This window comes from Asterias amurensis, chromosome 16 (genome assembly GCF_032118995.1).
Source record: "Asterias amurensis chromosome 16, ASM3211899v1".
In the NCBI taxonomy this organism is placed as follows: domain Eukaryota; kingdom Metazoa; phylum Echinodermata; class Asteroidea; order Forcipulatida; family Asteriidae; genus Asterias; species Asterias amurensis.
The window spans coordinates 9,388,703-9,411,813 of record NC_092663.1 but is presented as its reverse complement, the minus strand read 5'-3'; the positions used below and the strand labels follow the sequence as shown (position 1 = coordinate 9,411,813).

The window sequence follows — 23,111 nt, the reverse complement described above, 5'->3', positions numbered from 1 at the left end:
TAACGGTAGGGGAAAGTTGATCCACCGTTCATTGCCCTAGGAAGCCGTACTACATACAGGGTGCCGGTGGGACAGATGAATAGTCTTTAACCGACGTTGCTTGACTTAACAAATTTCACAAGTCATTGGAATGAGTTGAACTGATCGGAGACAAACCGGCGCCACATCGTTTCGGACTATGAACATTAATGTAATTCTCCCGTCAACAAAACACATCGCGGTGTAGCCAGCCATAAAAACATATAAAAAAATCAATCCCTGTAAACGAAAAAAAAACCCACACACATCAACACAGATGCTTCGGTGGAAACTGTAAATACACAAACAACTGCCGATCACGTAAGTTCAAGCACGGTTTTCCCTGCTTAGCAGAGTTTGTTCTGTTGACCTTGATGTGTCAATAGATTTGCAAAGAGACTCAACACTGCTTAGTGCATTATTCTAGTCCCAAGGGATGTGATAGGCTATTGAAAAAAATAAATGTAACTCTGTGTGCAAAACACGAAAGCATGCGGGCTTGAAAACTTGCGAGCTTGAAAACTTGCGAGCATGAAGCCCAATATTAACATTCATCTTTGGTTTTAAAATTTGATCTTAAAGGGAAAAAAAAACAATGGAACGGCTCCAAAAACCAAAGGTATACTTTGCCTTAAAACATTTCTATTTTTTCAAATACGGGAGATTACTTTAGTATTATAGTTATTTATTTATTTAATTTTTTTTTTTTTTTTGGGGGGGGAAGGGGGGAGGCAGTTACCCAACAGATACAACAGAGCACGAAGATAGCAACACAGGTGTTGGGACAGACGGCAGTGTTGGGCAACAAGAATGCTCTTGCTTGATTGAACAGATTTCACATCCCATTGAGAATAGCTGAGTCGGCTGGCGTCAGAAAGGCGCCATGCGCTAGCCCTAGGGGTTCACTACCAGTGTACAACCTCCGCAAATAAGTTGTCTGATTTGATGTAAACGCACTGAATAAACTCTCTTGTCTTTTCAGTGAACATAACAGTGAAAGTGGGGGAGCGGGTGTTGAGAATGAAAGGTGTTAAAAGTACTATCGTAAATCACGCCAGTGTATGTTTGTGTAAATCGAGCTCATTTTATGTTCCATGTAGAATGGCATATGAGGTATTATTTGCTTAGGAGTTATTTCTATGATTTTGTTTGGAGAATAAATGATCTTGTTTTTTTTTTTCAGGTCCAAGATCACTCAGCGGAAGACCCGACGTTGCTTACAATAAAGGGATTTGATTTTTGTGCAATTGGCTTCTGTAACAATGGGAGACTTTAAAACGGTCCTTTTTCACAGATTTTGACAGTAGTGCGCGTGCTCAGACCTACTCGCACAAAACTGAGTATGTGCGCAAACTGAGTATGTGCGCGCATGCTCAGAGCCGCAAAAAAGGACCGTTATGTCTGCTGCTGCTGCTAGCATCTCAGAAGTCTCTAATTCCGTGCAGATTCATATTGAAACCGCTTCCCCATCCCCTTCCCCAGTAATGCATTGACAAACCACAGCTGCCAACGTCATCCAGTTGACATTCTCAACTCCCATTTCAAACTATTAAAGGGACACGTTGTCTTGGATCGGGCGAGTTGGTCTGTGAAAAGCAATTCATAACCGTTTCTTATGAGATGCGTATGTTTAGATAGATAATTTAAAAGTAGTATATATTTATCCACAGAAACATGCATCGAAATTGCATGGTTTTCTTTTCAGTTTGCCAACCAACATGGTCTGCCATTTTATGGAGCCAAAATTTTGACTCCACAAAATGGCCGACCGTGTTTGTTATCCAGTTAAAAGGAACCCCGCGCAAATTAGAGGCATGTTTATGTGGATCATTATATTCTATCTAACCATATGCATTTCGTAACCAACGGATTCAAACGCTTTTCAAAGACCAGCTCAACCGATCCAAGACAACATGTCCCTTTATCAAACTGATCCCATTTGGATGGACGCTTTGTGGTGTTTGTGAGTGGCCAGCAAGAACCACTGCTTGAGCAGAGAGGCACGTGTGAGATGTGGTCACCGTGGTCCAGTGGCTAGACTGCAGGACTTGCAATCACAAGGTTGTGGGTTCGAATCCGGCCAAGCTAACCGCTGATTTCACAATGACCAGAATAAGTATTGCTGTCTAGTAACTGAATCAGAATTTATTGATTTGTATAATTCATAATCATAGCCGTTAAACCAGTGTTTGTGTGAGGGAGATTGGCTGTTGCCAGCTTGATGTTTACATCCGCTTGAGTTATTTTGCCGAGTTCCTTTGACGGGAAGACCATCTAAATAAATAAAAATGTAGCACCCATGTGAGCATGCAATCAGTGGGTATGTAAGTAGTCGGCAAAGCTTCGTTAATCTACAAACACGCCATCCACGAGAAGGCAAAAGAAAAGGGGGGGGGGGGTCACTGAATAAAAAAAACAAAAAACAGCTGAAAGCCCTGAGAAAATGGTTGTTGATCTACTTACAACTTCAACGTCGATGTCGTAGCATGCCGTCTTCTTCTGCTCGGCCTGGTCGACCGTGATGACATGGTGAATGACTATGGGATCCGGGGCGTGGAGCAAGGGGTGGAGTCGCTGAGGAATCTCAGAAAATTTCATCCGTCCACATTCAAAAATCTGTACCCGATTGGGGAAGGGGGGGGGGGAGAATACAAAAGCAAAGTTAGGATGTGATAGGATGTTGAAAAATCACCTGAATGGTGAGCGCACAGCATGGGGGTGAAAGCCATATCAGTGAACGATTTCCCTTGTATGGCAAGGCAAAATGCAACAGAAAATGTTTCAATTGGTACAGAAATATCAGGACTTGCTACTCAATATTAGCATTCAAAATAAGTCAAAACTTGCTAAGCAAAAAGGGACCGAAATCTTTGGTTTTAAAAGCCGTAATCTACTGTCTGGGGCATTCTATTAGGTTATATTCTCAAGTTTTTATCAATTTGCAATAAATTTATATAAAAAACAACAACAACAACAACAACACTAGATTTCCAGAAAAAAAAGCTGGGAAATCAAACCCCTGAAAAAGAAGGTTTAATTCTGAAAGGCAACATGTTCACTTAACTACAAAATGCCATCCAAAGGGTAACAGAATTGATCCACTTTGGCAAGAGATCCTAATCAAGAGAGTATACCCCATTGGGGTTAGAATGTAGCTCATTCACATTAATAGAGGGAACCCCAAATCAAGATAGTCAAGTGAGGGTAGTATATTATTGCTCATACATTTGTGGTATTTTTTACTACTTTGTAATCTGGGCCCAATAAAGCAGAAAATATTGCTAAACAATTTTCTGCTTAGCAAAAATGAGCAGGATACCAGCCACAAATTGTACACGTGACATGGTGGTTTGGCTGGTAACCTTATTCTGGTAAGCAAAGTTTTGTTGTGCTTAGCTACATTTTGTGCTAAAACATCTAAATGAAATAGGGTCCTGCTTTGTATGCAGTGCAGTCAGTTGACTACATGTTGCCTGTTAAAATTGTCTTTGTGTGACTGGGCCTTCTAAAACTTCAACATGTAAAAACCCAATGCATCATTTAAGGTCTTCTAAAAACTACTTTTCAAACAAAGCTGTTTAGCAGAAAATGGAACTCGGCAAAATCTACATGATCTAGCAGGGAACAAATCACAAACAATAAACACTCCTAGGTGGTTTGGCTGGTTAACTGTTTTTGCTAAGCAACATTTTTCTGTGCTAAGCAATTTTTTGCACTAAACAGCTTTCCAAATTTCATAGTGGTTTTTAAGCATAACAAATTGCAGAACACAAATCAACTGTGCCTACCAAACAAGTAGGTTTCTAATGAAAATATCATGTTACATGTATCTTTTGAAACTCATTTCCTGCTTATTTGAGCTAAGATGGAAATTGTCTGCTACAGCAGCTCTGTGAAAGTTTGCCCTTTGGTTTATTGGAGGAATATTGGTTTATTTGGCGTGTCATGGCCAGGCAGTTAAGAGCACCGGATTCAATCTCTGGTGTTTGACCAGCAGAGTGTGGGTTCGCGTCCCGGTCATGACACTTTCTACGTAAAATTGGGGAGGTTGTGCTTTCTGCTCTACCGGCCAGGCTTCAGACTGATGATACCCAAGCCTACATCCATATGGACTGTAAAAGGGGTAACCCTGTTTCAGCCCTAGGAGTAGGTGGCAACGGCCTCTGGAATAAACTCATTGTAGTCCACACCTTGAAGTGGCCTTCAGGCCTTGTGTGTCTGGCGACTTGTATATAATACATAATAAAATTTTTAAAAAAATTTAAAAAAAGGAAACTTAGGGCCCTGTAATAGGATGGTGGCGTACCTGTTGGAAGTACTTATCATTGTTGATGTACTCTCGCTCATGGGAGTCCTGTAAGGAATGGGTCTTAATGTACTGCCATAGGGCGTTGATAATGACTGGGCGTGTCTGGGTGTGGACGCCCAAGAGGCGGGCTAGGCGTGGGTCCAGCTTGTACTGTGGAGGCTGGTAAAAGAAAGAAGAAGACAAAATTTTAAAATGATTAGCAAACATCTATCTTATTATTATTATTATTTGTTTTATATCGTTGCGGTACACGCTGCCAAAACATAGGAGTCGAACTGCCTCTAGCTACCGGGCAACCTCGGTTGTCTAGTTGGTAAGACACTGCTCTAGAATTACAAGGGTCGTGGGTTCGAATCCCACCCGAGTAACATGCCTGTGATATTTTTTTACGGGAAAGTACTAAATACACAGTGCTAACACACATCGGTGTATGGGTTTAAAAAAAAAAAAAAAACAATATTCTTTATCCCCGATGCAAATTTAACATCTCTTAATATCTGTCTTAATGACAAGCATTTGCGAAGAAAGTCTGAAAAAAGATAAATTGGAGAGGGCGTTTATACTTTGGATGTGCACTCAGGCCTGATTCTTCATGGAGGCAACAAAGGCGATGGCATCATGCCCCTGGTCCCCTTTTCAGCCTTGGTGCCCCTAAAATGCTCCAAACAAAGCTCCAAACAAAGGCGATGGCATCATGCCCCTGGTCCCCTTTTCAGCCTTGGTTCCCTCAGCCTTGGTGCCCTTGAAATGTTCTAGTAAAAATTTACAATTTCCTCAGTCATAGGCTGCCTTTTACCAAGGAGAAAATGCATTGGTGCCTTTCCCCTTTCAAAAACAAAGTGTACAGGCCTGTGCCCTTGTATAAATACAGTTTAAAAGTTCTTATTAGTGTAAATAGTCTACAGCATAATTTGCAATGCTGTTATTTCTTAAAAATATATTTCGTTGGTTATGAGCATGTTCGACGAAGCAAATTGCCATTTATGGACAATACAAATTTAATTAAAATCTTCTTCAGACTCAAGATAGCATCTTGAAAAAAAAAAATGCACAGAAGAATTTGGCCAGATGTTGTTTACCACAAAATCTCAAACCAAATAAGGAACTGAGGAATGGGTCAACCCGGGCCTATCTATGTCCTACTTTTCAAAAAGGGGGCGTGCCGGAAAGAGGGTCAGTCATTAGGGGTCACTCTACAGGGTGAGCCGTTTCTAATCAGATACCTGGATTAGAAACCAAGATGAAACGAAAGTGTGAAGAATTTTTCTCAAATAGTGGCCTGATGAAGATAACCTGTTTTTCTTATCAGCTTTATCTTTTAAATCGTCATGGGAAAAATGTAAACTTTCAGTCACTCCCCGCCCACCCCCCCCCCAAAAAAAAGTCAAAACTCTCAAACAATTCAATTTACATAATGCTGCCCCTCCTAGGAAAATGTATACAGTTTTTGTTTTTTTTGTGTTTCATAACAGAAAACGTTGGCCGCATTTTTCTTCAAGACACCCTGTATATGTTCATTATTGTATTAAAAATATACAACCTTAATAGAAATTGTAAATTGGGCTCGAACGGAGCACGTGAAATAATAAAAACACTCCCCGCTTCACGACATGGACCCGGGCTTTGCAGCGACCTTTTACTCGGCTGTGCTTCATAACACTAAACAGGCCAAGATCATGTTTTCCTTGAGCAAAACAACAGAAAAATAAACAGATCTGTCATGGGCAGAAGAAAAACGACCTCGCGGACAGACACAAGCAGATCACCTGGAGGGCGGAGATGGGTAAAGGGTGACACCCGGCAGAAGGGTGGCTGGGGTCATGGGGTCGGTTCGAAAGAGTAGCTTTATTTCATGGGGCTTATTGCCATGAGGGCGGTAAGCGTATTTTGTCTAGCAGAGAACAAAAAGGACAAAAAGAACACAATTCTCTGAAGGAATTTTGAAGGATAGTGCTGTTTCAAAGCGAAAAAACTGTGCAGGCCTGGAATTTCATCTTAAAAAGGGCAAGGCCACTTTCATTTTGCAAAGGGCACTTCCATTGGAAAACCTTAAAGTCTATGGGACAAACTTGAAGGAGCACCAAGGCCAAGACCAGGGCCCAATTTCACAGAGCTGCTAAGCACAACAATTTGCTTAGCATAAAATTTCTTCCTTGATAAAAACAGGTTAACCAATCAAATTTCTATTTGTTGCATATTGCTTATTTACTGGTATTCAGCTGTTGTTTGCTTATCCAGAAAATCACGTGGGAAATTTGGTTGGTAATCCTGATTTTATCATAGAAGAAATTTCATGCTTAGCAAATTGTTGTGCTTAGCAGCAAGGACAATGCACAAAATATATGTATATCATTTGCAAAAATTGTTGTACATGGCTGATGGACGTGAGATAGTGTCAGAATCTTAATAGTCATTGATTTTCAGTTATTATTTAACTAACCTTTGTTATCATTAGTGGATGTTTTCATGTATTACCTTAAATGAAAGCTTAAAACTTTCTTAAATCTATAAAAATCGCTATTTAAAAATAAATTTAAGTTTTTCAGGGCTAAATCTGCAAAACATGCAACCTGGCATCTTTGGTATACTTTTAATCCCAAAATCCTTCCATGGAATTTGATGAAATTTGGGAGCATTTTGGTCGACCAAACCCACCCATAAACTTTGGTGGATCTGACAGTGGTATAAGAAGTGAAAACAGAGCCAACTCAAACCACCTATGGATTTTGGTGGATCTGGGAATGGTTCAGAAAACTCTTACAGTGCCAATCGAAACCACCTATGGATTTTGGTGGATCTTGATATGGTTCAGAAAAGCCCTACAGGGCCAACCATGGATTTTGGTGGATCTGGGAGTGGTATAAGAAATCCAAACAGGGTTGACCACACCCACCCATGGATTTTGGTGGATCTTGGAATGGTTTAGAAAACCCAATAGGGCCGACCAAAACCATCTATGGATCTTGGAGTGGTATAAGAAGTGAAAACAGGGGCACCTAAAACCAACAATGTACTCTGGTAGGTCTGGGAGTGGTTTAAGAAAGCAAAACAGGGTCGATCAAACCCCCCTATGGATTTTGGTGGATCTTGGAATGGTTTAGAAAACCCCATAGGGCCGACCAAAACCATCTATGGATTTTGGTTGATCTAGGAAGCTGTTCAGGAAAGAAGATCAAAACAGGTGCACAGATATTGGAGTAGGTTTTGAGAACCAGTAGAATCAACCAACCTGGTGATCGAGGAGAAGAAGCAGAGTGCATTTCACGTTCTCACTGCCTGGACGCTTCACTTGGAATCCATCTGTCTCTGTGGTCGTGTTTGTTCGGTGCCACTGAAAAATCAAAACAGACAATACACAAAAATTATAAATCTGAAATAGATGGTATCTGTTTGGTAATCATTCTTGAAATTAATGGCAAAAAAAACTTTCTTGGCTAGCCGTACAGCAGCTTTGTGGCGTGTCATGGCTGAGCGGTTATAAAGAGCACTGGATTCAAGCTCTGGTGTTTGATCAGCAGAGTGTGGGTTTAAATCTCGGTCGTGACACTTGTGACGTCAAATTGGGGAGGTAGTGCTTTCTGCTCTACCGACCAGGCTTTGGATTGATGATACCCAAGCCTACATCCATATGGACTGTAAAGGGGGTAACCCTGTTTCAGCCCTAGGAGTAGTGGCAACGGCCTCTGGAAAAAAATAAAAGTAGACCACATCTTGCAAAAAAATGTGTTTTTTTTTAAAGTAAAAAGCCTTTTGAGAAACATTTCACTTTGAAGTAATGCAGTTTAGTGAAAAGATTTGATATCCCCAAATTTGAATCTGAGAAGCGTACCATCAGTGACGCTTCTTAGATTATTTATTCCTATTAAGGGTTATACTTCCTGCTGGAAGATTTCGCCACGACCTTTTGAAATTAAATTTTCACATGTTAGTTTGATTGTATACAGATTTAAACAGACGAACAGTTAACAAAACCAAAGGTATACTTTGTTTCAGTGTATATGATGAATCTCTACCTACAATACCACATCGGGCCTTGCGCTTAAGCTTTTTGTAAAAGGCCACAGGGCTAGTAAACTCTGCATTTTACTTGCCCCAGAAAATTTCAGTAGCACATATTTGAAATTGTCAGTATGTTTCTTTCTGGTGTATTTATTTGATTTTATTGATCAAATTAAGTCACACACTCAAAAAATAAATTTTAACACATTTTAAGAATACATTTATATTCACATATGAAAAGAAAGAGTTATGAACAATTTAAACAAGTAGGTTTCCCCAGTTTTCATTTTGCTTAGCAAGATTATCTGCTTTACAGCATTCATTAAAATTGGACCCAAAACCCACATGAATACTCGCTTAGCAGTTATGCAAAACTGGACCACAGGAAAGGGCAAACTTGTTCACAACAGGTTTTACAATAATACCCTTTTTATTAGCGCATAAGAATGGGGATAAAAGTTAATTACGTGCCGTGTGTAAATCCCTGCTCTATGCCTTTAAGCCTGCAGTGCGGGTTGTCACGCGCGCACGCAAACGTCATTAGGGTTAATACTTTCTGGATGAATTTGGAAGCAAACAATCGCCCTCGCAACTGGACCGATGACCTGGAAAGCCACTCTAACACTCCAACAACATTTTGCTGCAACTACTATTTATTCGCCCTCATGTTTGACGTTCCAAATAAAACAAGGACGTTGGATTCTTCAAACCTTGCGTTGATTGTGACGCAAGAGTGAGGTGGGTGTTTGTGATCAAGTGGTGAGGAGAAGGTTAACAAAAAAAACCTTCCAATCAAGTAGAACATGAAAATAAGGTGTTGTGATGAAACAGTGTCGTCATCAAGGGAGTTAGGTGGGGTTTTTTTTATAGAGAGGATGTCATCTTACTAATTAAGGTATGAATGCTGTACGAATTCTATTAACGTCTACTTAACGCCTGTAGAAAAACAAGCATTAACATTGATTACACGGGGGAAATAAAAGGTGAAGTCCCACCCCAGACAACAACTGCAGATTTCCAACCACAAAGAGGGTTTCTCGGAAACATGCGACGAAGTCTTTGATTTTTTTCTTGAGCTCTTTAGTTTTTGGGTTTTGTTTTTGTTTTTTTAACATCTTGCCCAAATTACTTTAACTCTTCACGCTTTTGTTGTTTTTAGCTGAAGAAAATCTACAGACACACTTGGTCAATGGACTTGCTAATCTTTGATGAAATCTAATTAGGCCCTTAATTGAAAATTGTGAAAATTTCAGGACTACTTGTTTAGAGGCAGTGGACACTATTGGTAACTACTCAAAACAATTATTAGCATAAAAACAGGCTGTTTCTCCAGTATGACATAATCTATTTTTCAAAAGGGCACAACTTTAGAACCAAATATCACACAAGTGTGTAAGATATGTCAAAATGAAGCTTGTTCTTTGCTCTTTTCAGCCATGTACAAAACCCAATGAGTCAATTGTCCCCCTTGTGACTCATTTTCACAGAGCCCATTACAATTGGTGGCTAACCCCCAAAAGGTTGGTTGAACCCCAAACAAGGTAGACTTGATTCAGCTCCCGTTCTAGTGCAAGAGGTCCCTGTAAGCATATCCGCATTAAAATGTAGCTATTTTGGTCCCAAGAATGGGACTTGACGGGGCTGATTCTTACTTCTGTATGTTGTTATCGAAAAAAAATCTCCTCAAATGGGGGCGATGTACAAAACCATCAGCAGGCAAGGGGGTGTCTGGTCATTATAAGTCATTGAAAAGCACTTCCCAAATATTCAAAGTTCAAATTTTTAAAACAAGACATACCCAAACGTTTGTTACAATGTATTCCCTTGAACTCGAATGAGCTTTCAGTGTTTTCTGTGTGTAATTGATTGGTTATTAAAAAATGTGTTTCAATCCTTAACTAAGTACTTAACCCGCACAAATAGTCTTCTTTGTGAAAGCGTTTGATTGGACAACAAGTATAACGCAGCACTATGTATAAGTGAATAAATTTACATATCAGGAAACTGCGGGATCGTCAAGTCCCTATTCCGCGGGGCGGCACAGAATGGGGGAGTATTCTGATGATTAGGTGATAGGACTAAGAGCAAACAGGACTGGGACTGGAGTCAAATATACAATACATGTAGGGTTGGGTGAACCCCAATAACGTAGGGTGAACCCAAACTAAGTGGAAAATTATTATCAGATGATCCTTATATGGGTGCTGTATCTATTTTTAACTGGGACGATTGGATCTTATCTAATATCATTACCAAGTACCGAGTCCCCCTACCAGGTAAAACGAGGGTACGACTGTTTAGAGAATTTGGTGGCTGGCCCCAAATAGGCAACATCTTAGAGACAGTGGACACTATTGGTAATTACTCAAAATAATTATCAGCATAAAACCTCACTTGGTAACAAGTAATGGGGAGAGGTTGATAGTATAAAACATTGTGAGAAACGGCTTCCTCTGAAGTGATGTAGTTTTCGAGAAAGAAGTAATTTTCCGCGAATTTGATTTCGAGACCTCAAGTTTAGAATTTGAGGTCTCGAAATCAAGCATCTGAAAGCACACAACCTTGTGTGACAAGGGCGTTTCTTTCTTTCATAGTTATCTCACAACTCCGACGACCAACTGAGCTCAAATGTTTACAGGTTTGTTATTTGTACATCTGTGACCTGATCGACAAATACAGACCAAGCAGGTCATTGAGGTCTGAACGCACTACCTCTTTAAGAGTACCTCTCACTAAAACTGCCACATATGGTGATAGGCAGTTTGGAAAGGCGGCTGCTACACTCTGGAACTCTCTGCCCACATCCCTAAGAGACTTAACAGAACTGAACAAATTTAGGAGCGCACTGAAAACTCATCTATTTAAAGTTGAATATTTTCACTGAATGGTTTAATAATTTTTAATTGTCAATAATCCATGTATTTTTTTAACCTACTATTAATGCTTGCAATGTGTAACAATGTTTTGTATTTGACATTTTAGACCTAATTGCTTTTTAATACTTTAGGATTTCTATTGATTAAGTTTGTTGTTGAATGTTTTTAAGAATGTTTACTCCCGTTGTTATAATTCAGGATTTTCTTATGTTTTAGTTTGTCTATTTTTCCATGTTCAGCGCCCTAGAGCATGTTTACACATGATTAGGGCGCAAGTTTTGGTATTATTATTATTATTATTATTATTATTATTATTATTATTATTATTATTATTATTATTATTATTATTATTATTATTTTATGCACATGTTGAGATACACCAAGTGAAAAGACTGGATTTTGACAATTACCAATAGTGTCCAGTGTCTTTAAAGAATGCTTATATGTGTTCCAGTTTCTGCGATAGTGACAACCCAATCATAGCCCCAACGGCACATACTTGTGGGTTTTTTTTTGTGTTAAAGGCTGGCTGATAATTGCTGGAGTGTGACTTGCATAAGAATAGGCCAAAGTATATATAATAATATAAAAATTAAAATATATAAAAAAAGTTTTAAAAATGTGCGTCTGGATTTTGGGCAATATCCAGAAATTGTGTAAGGTGACCCAGGCGTCAGCGACACACTCAGTGGGACCGGGGGTCGAGTAGGATGAAAGTATTTAAAGAAAGCGTAAATCTTAACATTGCTGGAGGTATCTTATCTTTAAAAAACTCACAATAATGATCTTCCGAATTAGTATACATCAGTCTAGATACATCAGTCACGTTAGAAATATTTATTGTTGTGACTCGTGAAGGATTGCTTTTAAAGCCCTGCCAACCTTTGGTCGTTGAAATTTGTTCTTCAAGTACGTTTTAGTGTGTCTTCAGGACTATCTTGACGGTCTACAGACGACAGCATTTTGGAAAAATATATATAAGAAAACAAATGTTAGACTAAATGGTAAATGGCCGGACACTCCTCGTCTGGAAGTTCCTCCCGGTTCATAAGTCAATGCATAATCCCCAGCCGTAAAATACGAATCCCTCAACTAACAACGGATTTCACAATGACTAGAATTAGTATTGGCGTCTAGTTACTGAATCACAATTCTTGATTTGTGCGATTCATAATAATAGACGTTAAACTAGAGTTTGTATAGGAGAGATTGGCTGTTGCCAGCTTGGTGTTTATATCCCTTTGTGGGAGTTTACCGAGTTCCAATTTGCGGGAAGATCATTCAAACAAAAAACAAACTACAACAACAACAAACATGAAAACTATGTTCCCTACACTAGAAGTTCACCAGGGTCGAGAGACCTTTGAACACTGCCATTTGGCACGTTGCAAGTGGCTTATTTTGACCGAGTTTTCATTCATTCCAGCCCTTCGGTTATCTAAAAAGCAATCCGGTGATTTATCACTGCAGTTTAATCTGATGAGTTCCAAAGTGTAAAAAATCTTTTTAAAGGCACTGGCTACGCTTGGCAGTTACTCAAAATATATATCAGCATAAAAACTTACTTGTTAACGAGCAGTGGAGAGCTGTTTATAGTTAAAAAAAACATTGTGAGAAACGACTCCCTATGAAGGAATGTATTTTTTTATAGAAAGATGTAATTCCTCACTAAAAAATTTGAATTTATAAGAAAGACTTCAGGCCTGAAGCCTTTCGCAGCCAACTGAAAGCACAAATATTTTTGGCAAAAAGGGTGTTTTTTTTCTCACACTACTTTCTTGCAACTACGAAGACCAATTGAGCCCAAAGTTTCACAGGTTTGTTATTTTGTACATGTTGGGATACACCAAGTGAGAATACTGATCTTCGACAGTTACCAAACGTATCCAGTGTCTTTAGCCAAGAAGAGGGGGGGAGGGGGTGGTCAGGGTTTGAACTCACGCAACCAACTCTTACTAAATATGGAGGTTTTTTTTTCTTCTCTCTTCTAAAACAACAATTAGATCTAATCAGAGGAATTTGGCAGAGGTGACACCTGCCTTTTTTTTTTTTAAAGTGGGTTAGCGGGTAATCTTTGATACCGTTTCACACGTTTATTCTGTTACCTGGTTATCAGATTGGTTATTAAAGGCACTGGACACTATTGGTAATCACTCAAAATAATTGTTCAGCATAAAAAACGTACTTGGCAACGAGCATTGGATAGTATAAAACATTGTGAGAAACAGCTCCCTCTGAAGTATCAAAGTTTTTTTTGAGAAAGGTAACTTCCTCACTAAAATATTAAGATATTGCTTTTTATTAGGCATCTGAAAGCACACAAACAAATTGTGCAACGAGGGTGTTTTTTCTTTCGTTATACTCTTGCAACTTCAATGACCAATTGTGCAACTTTGATGACCAATTGAGTCAAAATTTTCACAGATTTGTAATGCACATGTTGGGTTACACCAAGTGAGAATACTGGTCTTTGACAATTATCAAAGGTGTCTTGTGCTTTGAAAGACAAAACTGATTACATACACTTCAAGATAAGGGGGGGCCTCATTGTTGGCAATTTATGCTGGGCTGATTAATTTGTCGGAAATAAAGCACTTTTAAGAAAATGACTTTGTTTCAAAAAGTTATGTAATTAAATTTAAACAAAATGTTTGTTTGTCCTGGCATTTAGCTGGCAATCAATTTGAAGTAGTTCAAATTATTAGAAAAACAAATTTTATTTACACAATTATAAAATTTGGTTCTCTAGCACACATATCCTTGTAGCTAGATCATGAACTGCTTTACAACTTTATTAGAATACATACATGTAGCAAGACAGTTCTCTAAGCACTTACTCTACCTAGCACTGGGTGTTACAGCAAACCAAATACCTCTTGTATAGAATCCTCTGATCTGATTGTTTAAAACTGGAGTCGTGGAAATTACTATGCCCCCTTTTCCTATGCTTAAAGGCATATTTAATGCTAGTTTTAAATGTGTAAACATTTCTTTTTCCACCAAACCTTGACTCACAATGAGCTGTAAAAGTAACAATTTTTACAAGGGAGAAAAAAACATCATCTTATGAATTTTTTTGTTTTTTACATTTGTAGTTGTCTAACACTTTCCCAGGCTAAATGAAGAAGAAAAAAAAAGAAGAAAAAAAGTTGGAATTACAAATGTAATTATTAGTACAAACATGCATTCAAAGAATAATTAATAAGGTCTAAAAAAGGGTAACCCCCCCCCCCCACACCAACAAATTTTCTGGCCACAAAAATGTAGGAAGTCACCCTTCGTGGGAGATATAACTGGGTGGGGTTGTTTTAAATGGGTGACAAACAATGGGCGAGGTCACCCAAACTGGGTGGCAACAAATGGACGGTTGAAGGCAATGCCCCGCATCTCCAGTCTAGAAAAAAAAACTGGGTAATGGGTACGCGTGATTCAGTATCCCTGGACCTCTATATAACTTTCTAGCACGAGTTTTTTGTAGTAGAATGGGGAGGGTTTGCGTGATCAGCACAGGGACTGCCATGAGGGCAACGACATCGTAACAATTCCCCCTGGACATTTGAATATATATGATGATAATGGGCCCAACAACCAATGAAGACGCGTGCAACTCGGTCTGGTGCCCTTCATAGACAACAACAACATCCATTAGTTATTTTGTGTTTACTTTCCTTTTCTCTTGTATCGCCAGTGAAGACAAATCAAGCGTGACCCTCAAAGCGTAAATGAGGTCTGCTTGCGATTTTTTTTTTCTCCAAATTATTTTCTTGCTTTTCCTTTCAAATATTGTTCAGCCTCGACAACAAAAGGAGTTTATATTGAAATGTAAAGGTTTATGCTCTGATGACTTCCACAGTGTAGTGACGTCCTTTAAAAATGTCTACTTTGGGTAATTACTGTGACAAAACACTAAAAAAGGAAAAAATATGTATATATATATATATAAATAGCGGGAAAACTCTAATCTTGCATGACCTAAATCATAGCTGTTCCACATTGCTTATGTACTTAATATGGGTTAGCAGCTGTATTGAACTCAATTTAAATAGCAAACTTATCTACCATCATAGAACTCAAAGCCCTTGAAAAGCCAGAAACATTGTAAGACAGGTTTTTGAATTTTTTTTTCAGAATATGAGATTTTCCCAAAGTTTTATGTAGCACTTTCTAAGGGTTTATTTACAAGGTGCTGTGGCAAATTCTTTTAGCTATAGTATCAGTGTACCTGGGTTCTTTAAAGGAACACATTGCCTTGGATCGGTCGAGGTGGTCTTTGAAAAGCGTTTGTAACCGTTTTTTATAAAATGCATATGGGTAGAAAGATGTTGTAAAAGTAGAATACAATGATCCACACAAACATGCCTCAAAATTGCGTGGTTTTCCTTTTACCTCGTCGACTAACACGTCGGCCATTTATGGGGGTCAAAATTTTGACTCCCATAAATGGCCGACCGTGTTAGTTCGCACAGTAGAAGGAAAACCACGCAATTTTGAGGCAAACTTGTGTGGATCATTGTATTCTACTTTTAAAACATCTTTCCAACCATATGCATTATATCAAAAACGGTTACAAACGCTTTCATTTTAACCAACTCGTCCGATCCAAGGCAACGTGTTCCTTTAACTTTTTTTACATGTATGTGCATTACGTAACACATAGAGCCTCTGTCTTTACGTCCCATCCGACCGACTCTGCAACAAAAGTAAAATACGGTGACGATGATTTTGCTGTTTTCTCAACAAGCATTCACTGTATTCATTTAAAACCTTCACAGGTGACTTTTATTAATAATAATAATATTAATCGATTTTTGCATCTCTCTTATAAATTGCCAAAAAACAAACAAACAAAGACCCTGCCATAAAAGGTATTGGACACTATTGGTAATTGTCTAAGACCAGTTTTCTCACTTGGTATATCTCAACATTATGCATAAAATAACAAACCTGCGAAAATTCGAGCTCAATCGGTCATCGAAGTTGTGAGATAATAATGAAAGGGGGGGGGGGTACCAAGGGGGTCTCTCTGGGTTTTTTGGGATCCCAAGGGGTTCCGTTTTTGATGTCAACATTATCAAAGTTCTGGAATACTCAATGGAATCTTCACCTTATTTTTAATTTTTACTGTGTTTTAAATCACCTACCATTTTACCATGTAAGCATCGGTGGTTTTATCAATAAAGGGTTTGCGTTTATCATCGTGTACAGTGCAGTCGTTTGATTCGAGTGGAAATACAGTGACACTTGGCATTCACAAATAAATTCTGACATTTATGGCAAGACACGATTGCTGTTGAGAGTTTTTATTTTATTTATGGTCACTATTTTTTAGTACATAGCCTAGATTGTACGAACCAACTCAATGACAAGGGTAAAACCACTGTAGCCACAATTACCCCCATTAAGTGATCAATGCAGAGTTTGTTGATATAAACAAAGTTAAAAAATTTATAGCCATTACGTCAATAAAGTCAACGAGAAACTGTTTAACATGGACACTGGAATCCAGATAGTCCTGGAAACTTGCCCAGTTTGGAAACAGTCTTTTTTTGTTCTTTTTTTGGAGGATGCACCTTAAAGGAAGACATTGACTTGGATCGGTCGAGTTGGTCTTTGTAAAGCGTTTGGAACTGTTCGTTATGAAATGCAAATGGTTCTAGATAGATATAGTGATCCACACAAACATGCCTCGAAATTGCACGGTTTTCCTTCGTCGCGAAGAAACACGGTCAGCCATTTTGTGGAGTCAAACTTTTGACTCCATAAAATGGCCGACCGTGTAAAGTAGCGACAAAAAAGAAAAACGGTGCAATTTCGAGTGATACTTGTGTGGATCATCATATTCTACTTTTACAATATCTTTCTAATCATATACATTTTACAACAAACGGTTTCAAACCCTTTTCACAGACCAACTCAACCGATCCAATGCAACGTGTCCCTTTAAGATCATTCTCAACGCAACGAAGGGTTAAACTGCATGACTTGCACTGTTAAGGTTGCAGTATTTAATCCTAATCTGGGTCCAATTTCATAGAGCTGCTTTAGCAGCAAATACTTCTTACAAATTTCCGCTTAAAGCAGAAATTAGCAGAATACCAGTCAGAAATGGTAGATGTTACATAGTTTTTGGTCTGGTAACCTTATTCTGGTAAGCAAATGTGGCTAAGCAAAAACAGAGCCTAATTTTGTAGAGCAGCTTAAACACAAAACAAAGCTAAGAACAAAATTATGCTTACGAGAAAAAGGTTACCAGCCTAAATACAATGTCACATGTACATTTTGTGACTGGTATCCTGCTTATTTTTGCTAAGCACAATTGTGTGCTTAAGCAGCTATTTGAAATTGGGCCCAGGTTACCAACTACAAAGTCACAATCTGCATACTGTTTGCTACTGGTTACCGGCAATTTTCGCTTAACAGAAAAATATTTGCAGAGAGCAATCTTTTGCAGGGCCCGGGCTAATGACCAGCACTGCCTGTAAATCCAGGATTAAGCACGAAATCCACAGCTGATTCACTGTCCACTGACACAACTGTTTCAGACCAGAGTAGGTGCCACCCAAGTCTGACCCAAAAGAAGTCGAGTCTCCACCTGCCTCCACGTCCCTCTCTCCACCAATCATCCAACCTTCAACTTCCCCATAAACCATCAGCGACAGAATCAAAAACACTTTCCACGAAAACCACAGCATCCACGAGATGGATTGGTACGCAGATCAGAGCGGACAACCAACTCCCAGCCACCACCACCAGACTCGCTTATAATGGTTAAACTTGGGCCACATCAAAAGGAGAACCCCCCCCCCTTCAAACTGCATGGCCACCTAAGGGGAGCAAACATTGGTCTAATCCCACAACCGCAAGAATCCATGGGGAGGATGACGATTTGGGGGAGCCCAGACGAAATTTTGAGGATAAAAAAGGGCCAAACTCTGGAAGTGGCCCTTGCATGACCCATGATTGGAAGTGGTAGGCCTTATCAATTGTTGTACTACTTGGTATTCCTTCTAAGCCTTAAGATTGAACCATAGATTTGTTCTTTTTTACTTTGGGTGAGGGTTAGAAAAGGTCGTTTACCCGATTTCCATTTCAAGTTCAATCCATTTCAATCCATGTCAAGTTCCCCAAGTTCAATCACATTAATAAAGACCCATTCTCATTGGACTGAAAAAGGGGTACAGACTATTTTTTTGCCGTCACAGCCTTGGGTGATGGACAGTAACGTTTCCAAATCTCAACAATTCACACGATCCTCGAGCTAACATTTCCACCAGATTTCTTTGTTATTTGTTTGCATTACTTTTTCAATGTCTTACATGAGCCTTTTTCCCAGAAGAATTTATACTAACTTAAAAACTGTGCCTGAGACATCAACGATACAGGCAGAGTTGAAAATCAGCTTAGCATTTTACTGAATGTTTATTCTTTCGATAAAGGAATCTATTTAGGTTGACAGCATTTCGAAAGGCCGGTTTTATATATATTTTTTTACACTGCGTGGCCTCGTAAATACAGAAAACTGTTTATCTTCCACATTACATTTCATAACCCCAGCGACGTGGCAGGCAGAGTTTCTAGAGAGCAAGCTGTCCGGTGTGCACAGTTTGAAATAAACTGAAAATTGATTTAAGTGGAAGAGGTCTCCACGGGCAAAATGTTTGCGGTAGACATGCAAAAAAACCTCCCGACCACAAAAAGACCAGCGCCTGCTGATGTCACAATCGGAGGTAATAAAGAGTTGACTTGTTGACCCCCCCTAGCCACCCTGAAAAGACCAGCTTGAAGTGAGACTCTGCAATTACACCATCCAAATGAGACCGTGGCGGCGGTTTTGGGCGATGAAGGAAACATTCTTGGCACACGACCAACGCTTCTCCAAATCTAATTTAAAAAACCGGTTCGGAGACACCTACGAAGCCCAGAAAAATGTGGTGGGCAGTCATGTCACCTACAATGAGTACCACCTGAGGTTTCACAAACCACATAATGCTTCATACTTTGGTTTTAATTGTTGTTCGAAAGTGGGTTAGACAGAATTTTAAGGGGGGGGGGCAACCTGGAATTACACAGCGGCCACGAAAGCCATGGCTTCTGTTGCCCCTGGTCTTGGCCTTGGTGCCCCTTCAAAAGTTTCCCTTAAACTTGTTTGCGATTTTCCAATGGAAGTGCCCTTTGCAAAATGAAAGTGGCCTTGCCCTTCAAACATGTTCAAAGAAAAAATTTCATGTCATGGGGAAGAGAGGGGGAGAGGGGGGGGAGGGGTCAAACGGGTGGATGCTGCACGACCTAAGTGATAACTGCATCTTCATAAATAAGAAAAATTGTTTAACCACTGACTTCCATAGGGGGGTCGGTTCTACATGTACACTGTAGATATTGTGTTGTTCAAATCTGATGTTTGTCGACAAATCAAACTCTGACTTGTTGATGGAATCGAGATTTCAAATTCCACCAGAAATTGTGGGGAAAAAACATCAGCCAGACGTTTAGTAGGATTCACTATCACTGCATCTGAAAGGGGAGCCGCAATCAAGTATAGGATTTTTCCAGCGCACTTCAAAACCCATAAAATGGAGATTATCGTGGATAAAATTGTGGCCATTACCCAATTCACACACATTAACCAGGGCCAAATCACCAATTTTCTTTCTAAATGGTTTAATGATAGATGGGGACTTTGCTCAGCTCAGTCAGACTCCAAATCCAGAGACCTGTATGTGCATGTGTGTATAACGCATTGTGTAACTGTCATTTTAATGTTCCCTTCGTAAACGATCCAACGACACTTGATGTCTGGCGGAAAAAGAAAAAAACCTGCCAACTCATGGTGACCCAAATAACATACAATTAGCCCTCTTGTCTAGTTCCCCCCCCTTATTCCTTATGCAAGTTGAGCGTCAACATCGAGGGGTGTTTGCGTGTGTAGCTGAGTCGACTTGTCGCATGCAGTGAGATGCGCAAACACAATACAAACTGGCAACGTCTACATTTTAAAAGAATAATACCAGGGCTGCGTGAGTAGACACGAGGGCTCTGGTCGTGCCCATTGTGGGCCTGCAGTTTCCCACGGTCGTGGGCGGCCAATTAAAAAATGCTGAAAAATGGGGCACTGCCAACGTTCATACACAAAAGTTTCTGCTGCATCTCGAGCGGTAACCATCCTTAGTCTGGGTGTGTTCTGATTGGTTTGTTATTGCTCCAGCCAAACTTTGGGCAGGGCACCGACCTCTTAGTGGAGCAGGAGTAAGACAGACAGAAGGGGGGAGGGGGGGCTAGTTCCGATAGAGAAGAAAAACATGATAGATAATTTAATGGGAAAAATGGCTCTAGCTGTTCCATTCCTTTCATACGAAATTCAAAGGCGCACTGAGTACTGCATACCCCAAGTATTTCTGACAATGTGTGCCAGGCATTCTTTTGTTGGGGACCACGGAAAATTCCTGAAATACTTGTTCTACTTGTGGAGGGCATCTACCCTCGGAGGAAAAAACCAGGACAAACAGTTTCATGTCAGCTTTCACATACATAGAGTCTGCTTTGTGTCCAGATTTATTTTGTTTTAAATGAGCGACGGCGCGGAGCGACCAATCACGTTAAGTCGGCCAACAGGTCCCGAAGTCACAGCCACTCGGTCTAATGTTTGTGTTTTTGTTCGATTTATGGAGTGCACGGTGCCCTCTGACTAGAATGGTGTGTTTTATTTCTCAGAACTTCGCAGCAACCCTACTTACGTCTCTCTTCCACTTCAACCTTGATGCATTTGCTGAAGTATCAGAGCCTCGAGTAACGAGCCTAGGTACCAAACCATGCTCTTTGTTTTATAGACTACCAATGTTTTTGCAGGGGTTTTTGTTTACATCGCAGGCTCTCCCGACTTCAACATGTGTTTCCCATTGCATGACACTTATCACCAAAGAGGTTTCGCCTTAAAATAGTTCAGATTTAAGAAGATCTGCGCAGTTTAGCAGAAAGGTTTGCAATTGTCGACGACTCACTCCTTAATTACGTGTTCCGTCATTTTGATAAAAAAAGGTCTATGCAAAGTTTGTTCTTTTCTCGGATCCCAAATTGCTGTCGTACGAGTAATCTCTACAAAATATTCATAAAATTACTTCAGGTATTGATTTAGGGGGTCACCCCAAGTTGTGCCTTTTTATTTGTGGAAGCATAGAGATGAAAATCTGTAAGTATATGGGGAAAGTTTTGAAGGGGGCACCAAGGCCACGACCAGGGGCAACTGAAGCTATGACCTCCGTTACCCCTGTGTAATTCCAAGCTTGGATATCGATGTAGTTTTAGAATGAATTTGCTACTGTACCTCCACAAGGTGGTTGTCAGGTCCATAGAGCTCCTTGTCCAGCTCGATGACGAGACTTTTGAAGAACGAGGAGAACTTCCGCTTCTGTTTAGTCTCATACTTTGGCGCGTTTGGCTGACAATGAGAAAGCGAGAAAAAGGGTGACTATCAAGGAAAAGCTGTGTTGTGAAGACAACCTAGTGAACTTGGCCAATTCATAAAAAACTATGAGTTGCCATGTGACTGTCCAAAAACAGGCAATTGCCTCCATGCCCCCAGTTACTTCCATAAGCCTTTTTGAGATATGGCACAACAATGCCACAGCACTATAAGTTTTGGGTAAATTTGTGTGTATACACCTAAACCAAACAGTACACTCCTATCACTTCCGCCATACATTACATGTACCTCAAAAGGCTCAAAAATGCCCCTTTGATACATACCAACTACAAATTTAAATTCCCTCATAGACGTGCTCTTTGCATAATAAATAAACTGCCATGCCCTTACAACAGAGTAGCAGCCCCATAAATGCTCTCTCCTCCCACCCCTGACGACAATAAAAATTCAAAATTTTTATTATTATTTTTCCTTCCGATTTCATGGCTTCGGAGTGGCACCCCTGAACAAAGATTATCAACAAAATAGGGAGGCGGCCAACATAGTCCTAGATAGCTAAGTTGGTACAGCACCGACACGTTTATTTGGAGGTAACAGGTTCAAATCCCGCTCTGGTAAATTTTTCTTCGCTGAACCCCAATATATTTCTAATAAAGCGCTATATCTACAGAAAGTCTTAGGAGTGCTTATTTGCTATTAATTTTTAAGACAAGTTTTATGTAGTACCTACAAGTAAGGTGTTTCGCCACATTTGCAGCAGAAACATCAGGGCAAACGCCTTCTCTTAACATTGATTCTGGGTTCCATTATGTGCATTACACAACACACAGGACCTACAGCTTTACATCCCATCCGAAGGATGAACAATAATGGTTGAGTGTCTTGCTCGGTTGAGCTCGAACCCATTCTCTGCTAATCAGAAATACCAATGCGAGTCCAATGCGCTTGAATGCTCGGGCACTATACACTAGAGAAGAAAACCCAGTCACCCCCCAACCAACCAAACAAACCCCCCCCCCCCCCAAAAAAAAAAAAAAAAAAAAAAAAAAACTGTTCTCTGAATCCTCATTATAGAATGCAGTACAAAAAAACTGAATTCCTATTGTACCAAACCAACCCAAACTTCCCCAGCTAAGTAATGTTTGAAGCTTTGCATGGTGTGGATAAATTGGATGAAACTATAAACAAATAGTAAACTTGTGGGTACAACCATGTGTATATCCTTCCAGGAGAAGACGAGCAGAGTATACTGTACTGAGCCAACAAAAAGAGATTTACAAATGGTTCCACCCACAAGTTTACTATTTATTCATAGTTACAAGTCCTTCCCTAGCTAGTTTGACATTAATTAGTCACGTTCCTACTTGTGTTGGAATGGGTCTGGTGTGCCCAACTTTCAAATGGGTGTAGTGTTCAACGTTCAAACTCTGGCTATATTATTGTGGACAAGCTGAGAACCCTTATCCGTGCTCAAGAAAACCTGGCCACTTAC

The 23,111-nt window shown here is 39.8% G+C and overlaps 1 protein-coding gene across 3 annotated transcripts in view; it reads right to left on the bottom strand.

The window, feature by feature from the left end:
* The window catches only part of LOC139948661 (SWI/SNF-related matrix-associated actin-dependent regulator of chromatin subfamily D member 1-like), a 148,429-nt gene that overhangs the window by 30,505 nt on the left and 94,813 nt on the right, over positions 1–23,111 (bottom strand). For all 3 annotated transcript variants that reach the window (XM_071946880.1, XM_071946882.1, XM_071946881.1), the window contains exons 5-8: positions 21,521–21,634; positions 7,557–7,658; positions 4,325–4,486; positions 2,482–2,634 (exon numbers count right to left, since the gene is read on the bottom strand). In XM_071946880.1, the coding sequence (XP_071802981.1) occupies positions 2,482–2,634; positions 4,325–4,486; positions 7,557–7,658; positions 21,521–21,634 (531 nt within the window). The remainder of the gene's footprint in view (positions 1–2,481; positions 2,635–4,324; positions 4,487–7,556; positions 7,659–21,520; positions 21,635–23,111) is intronic.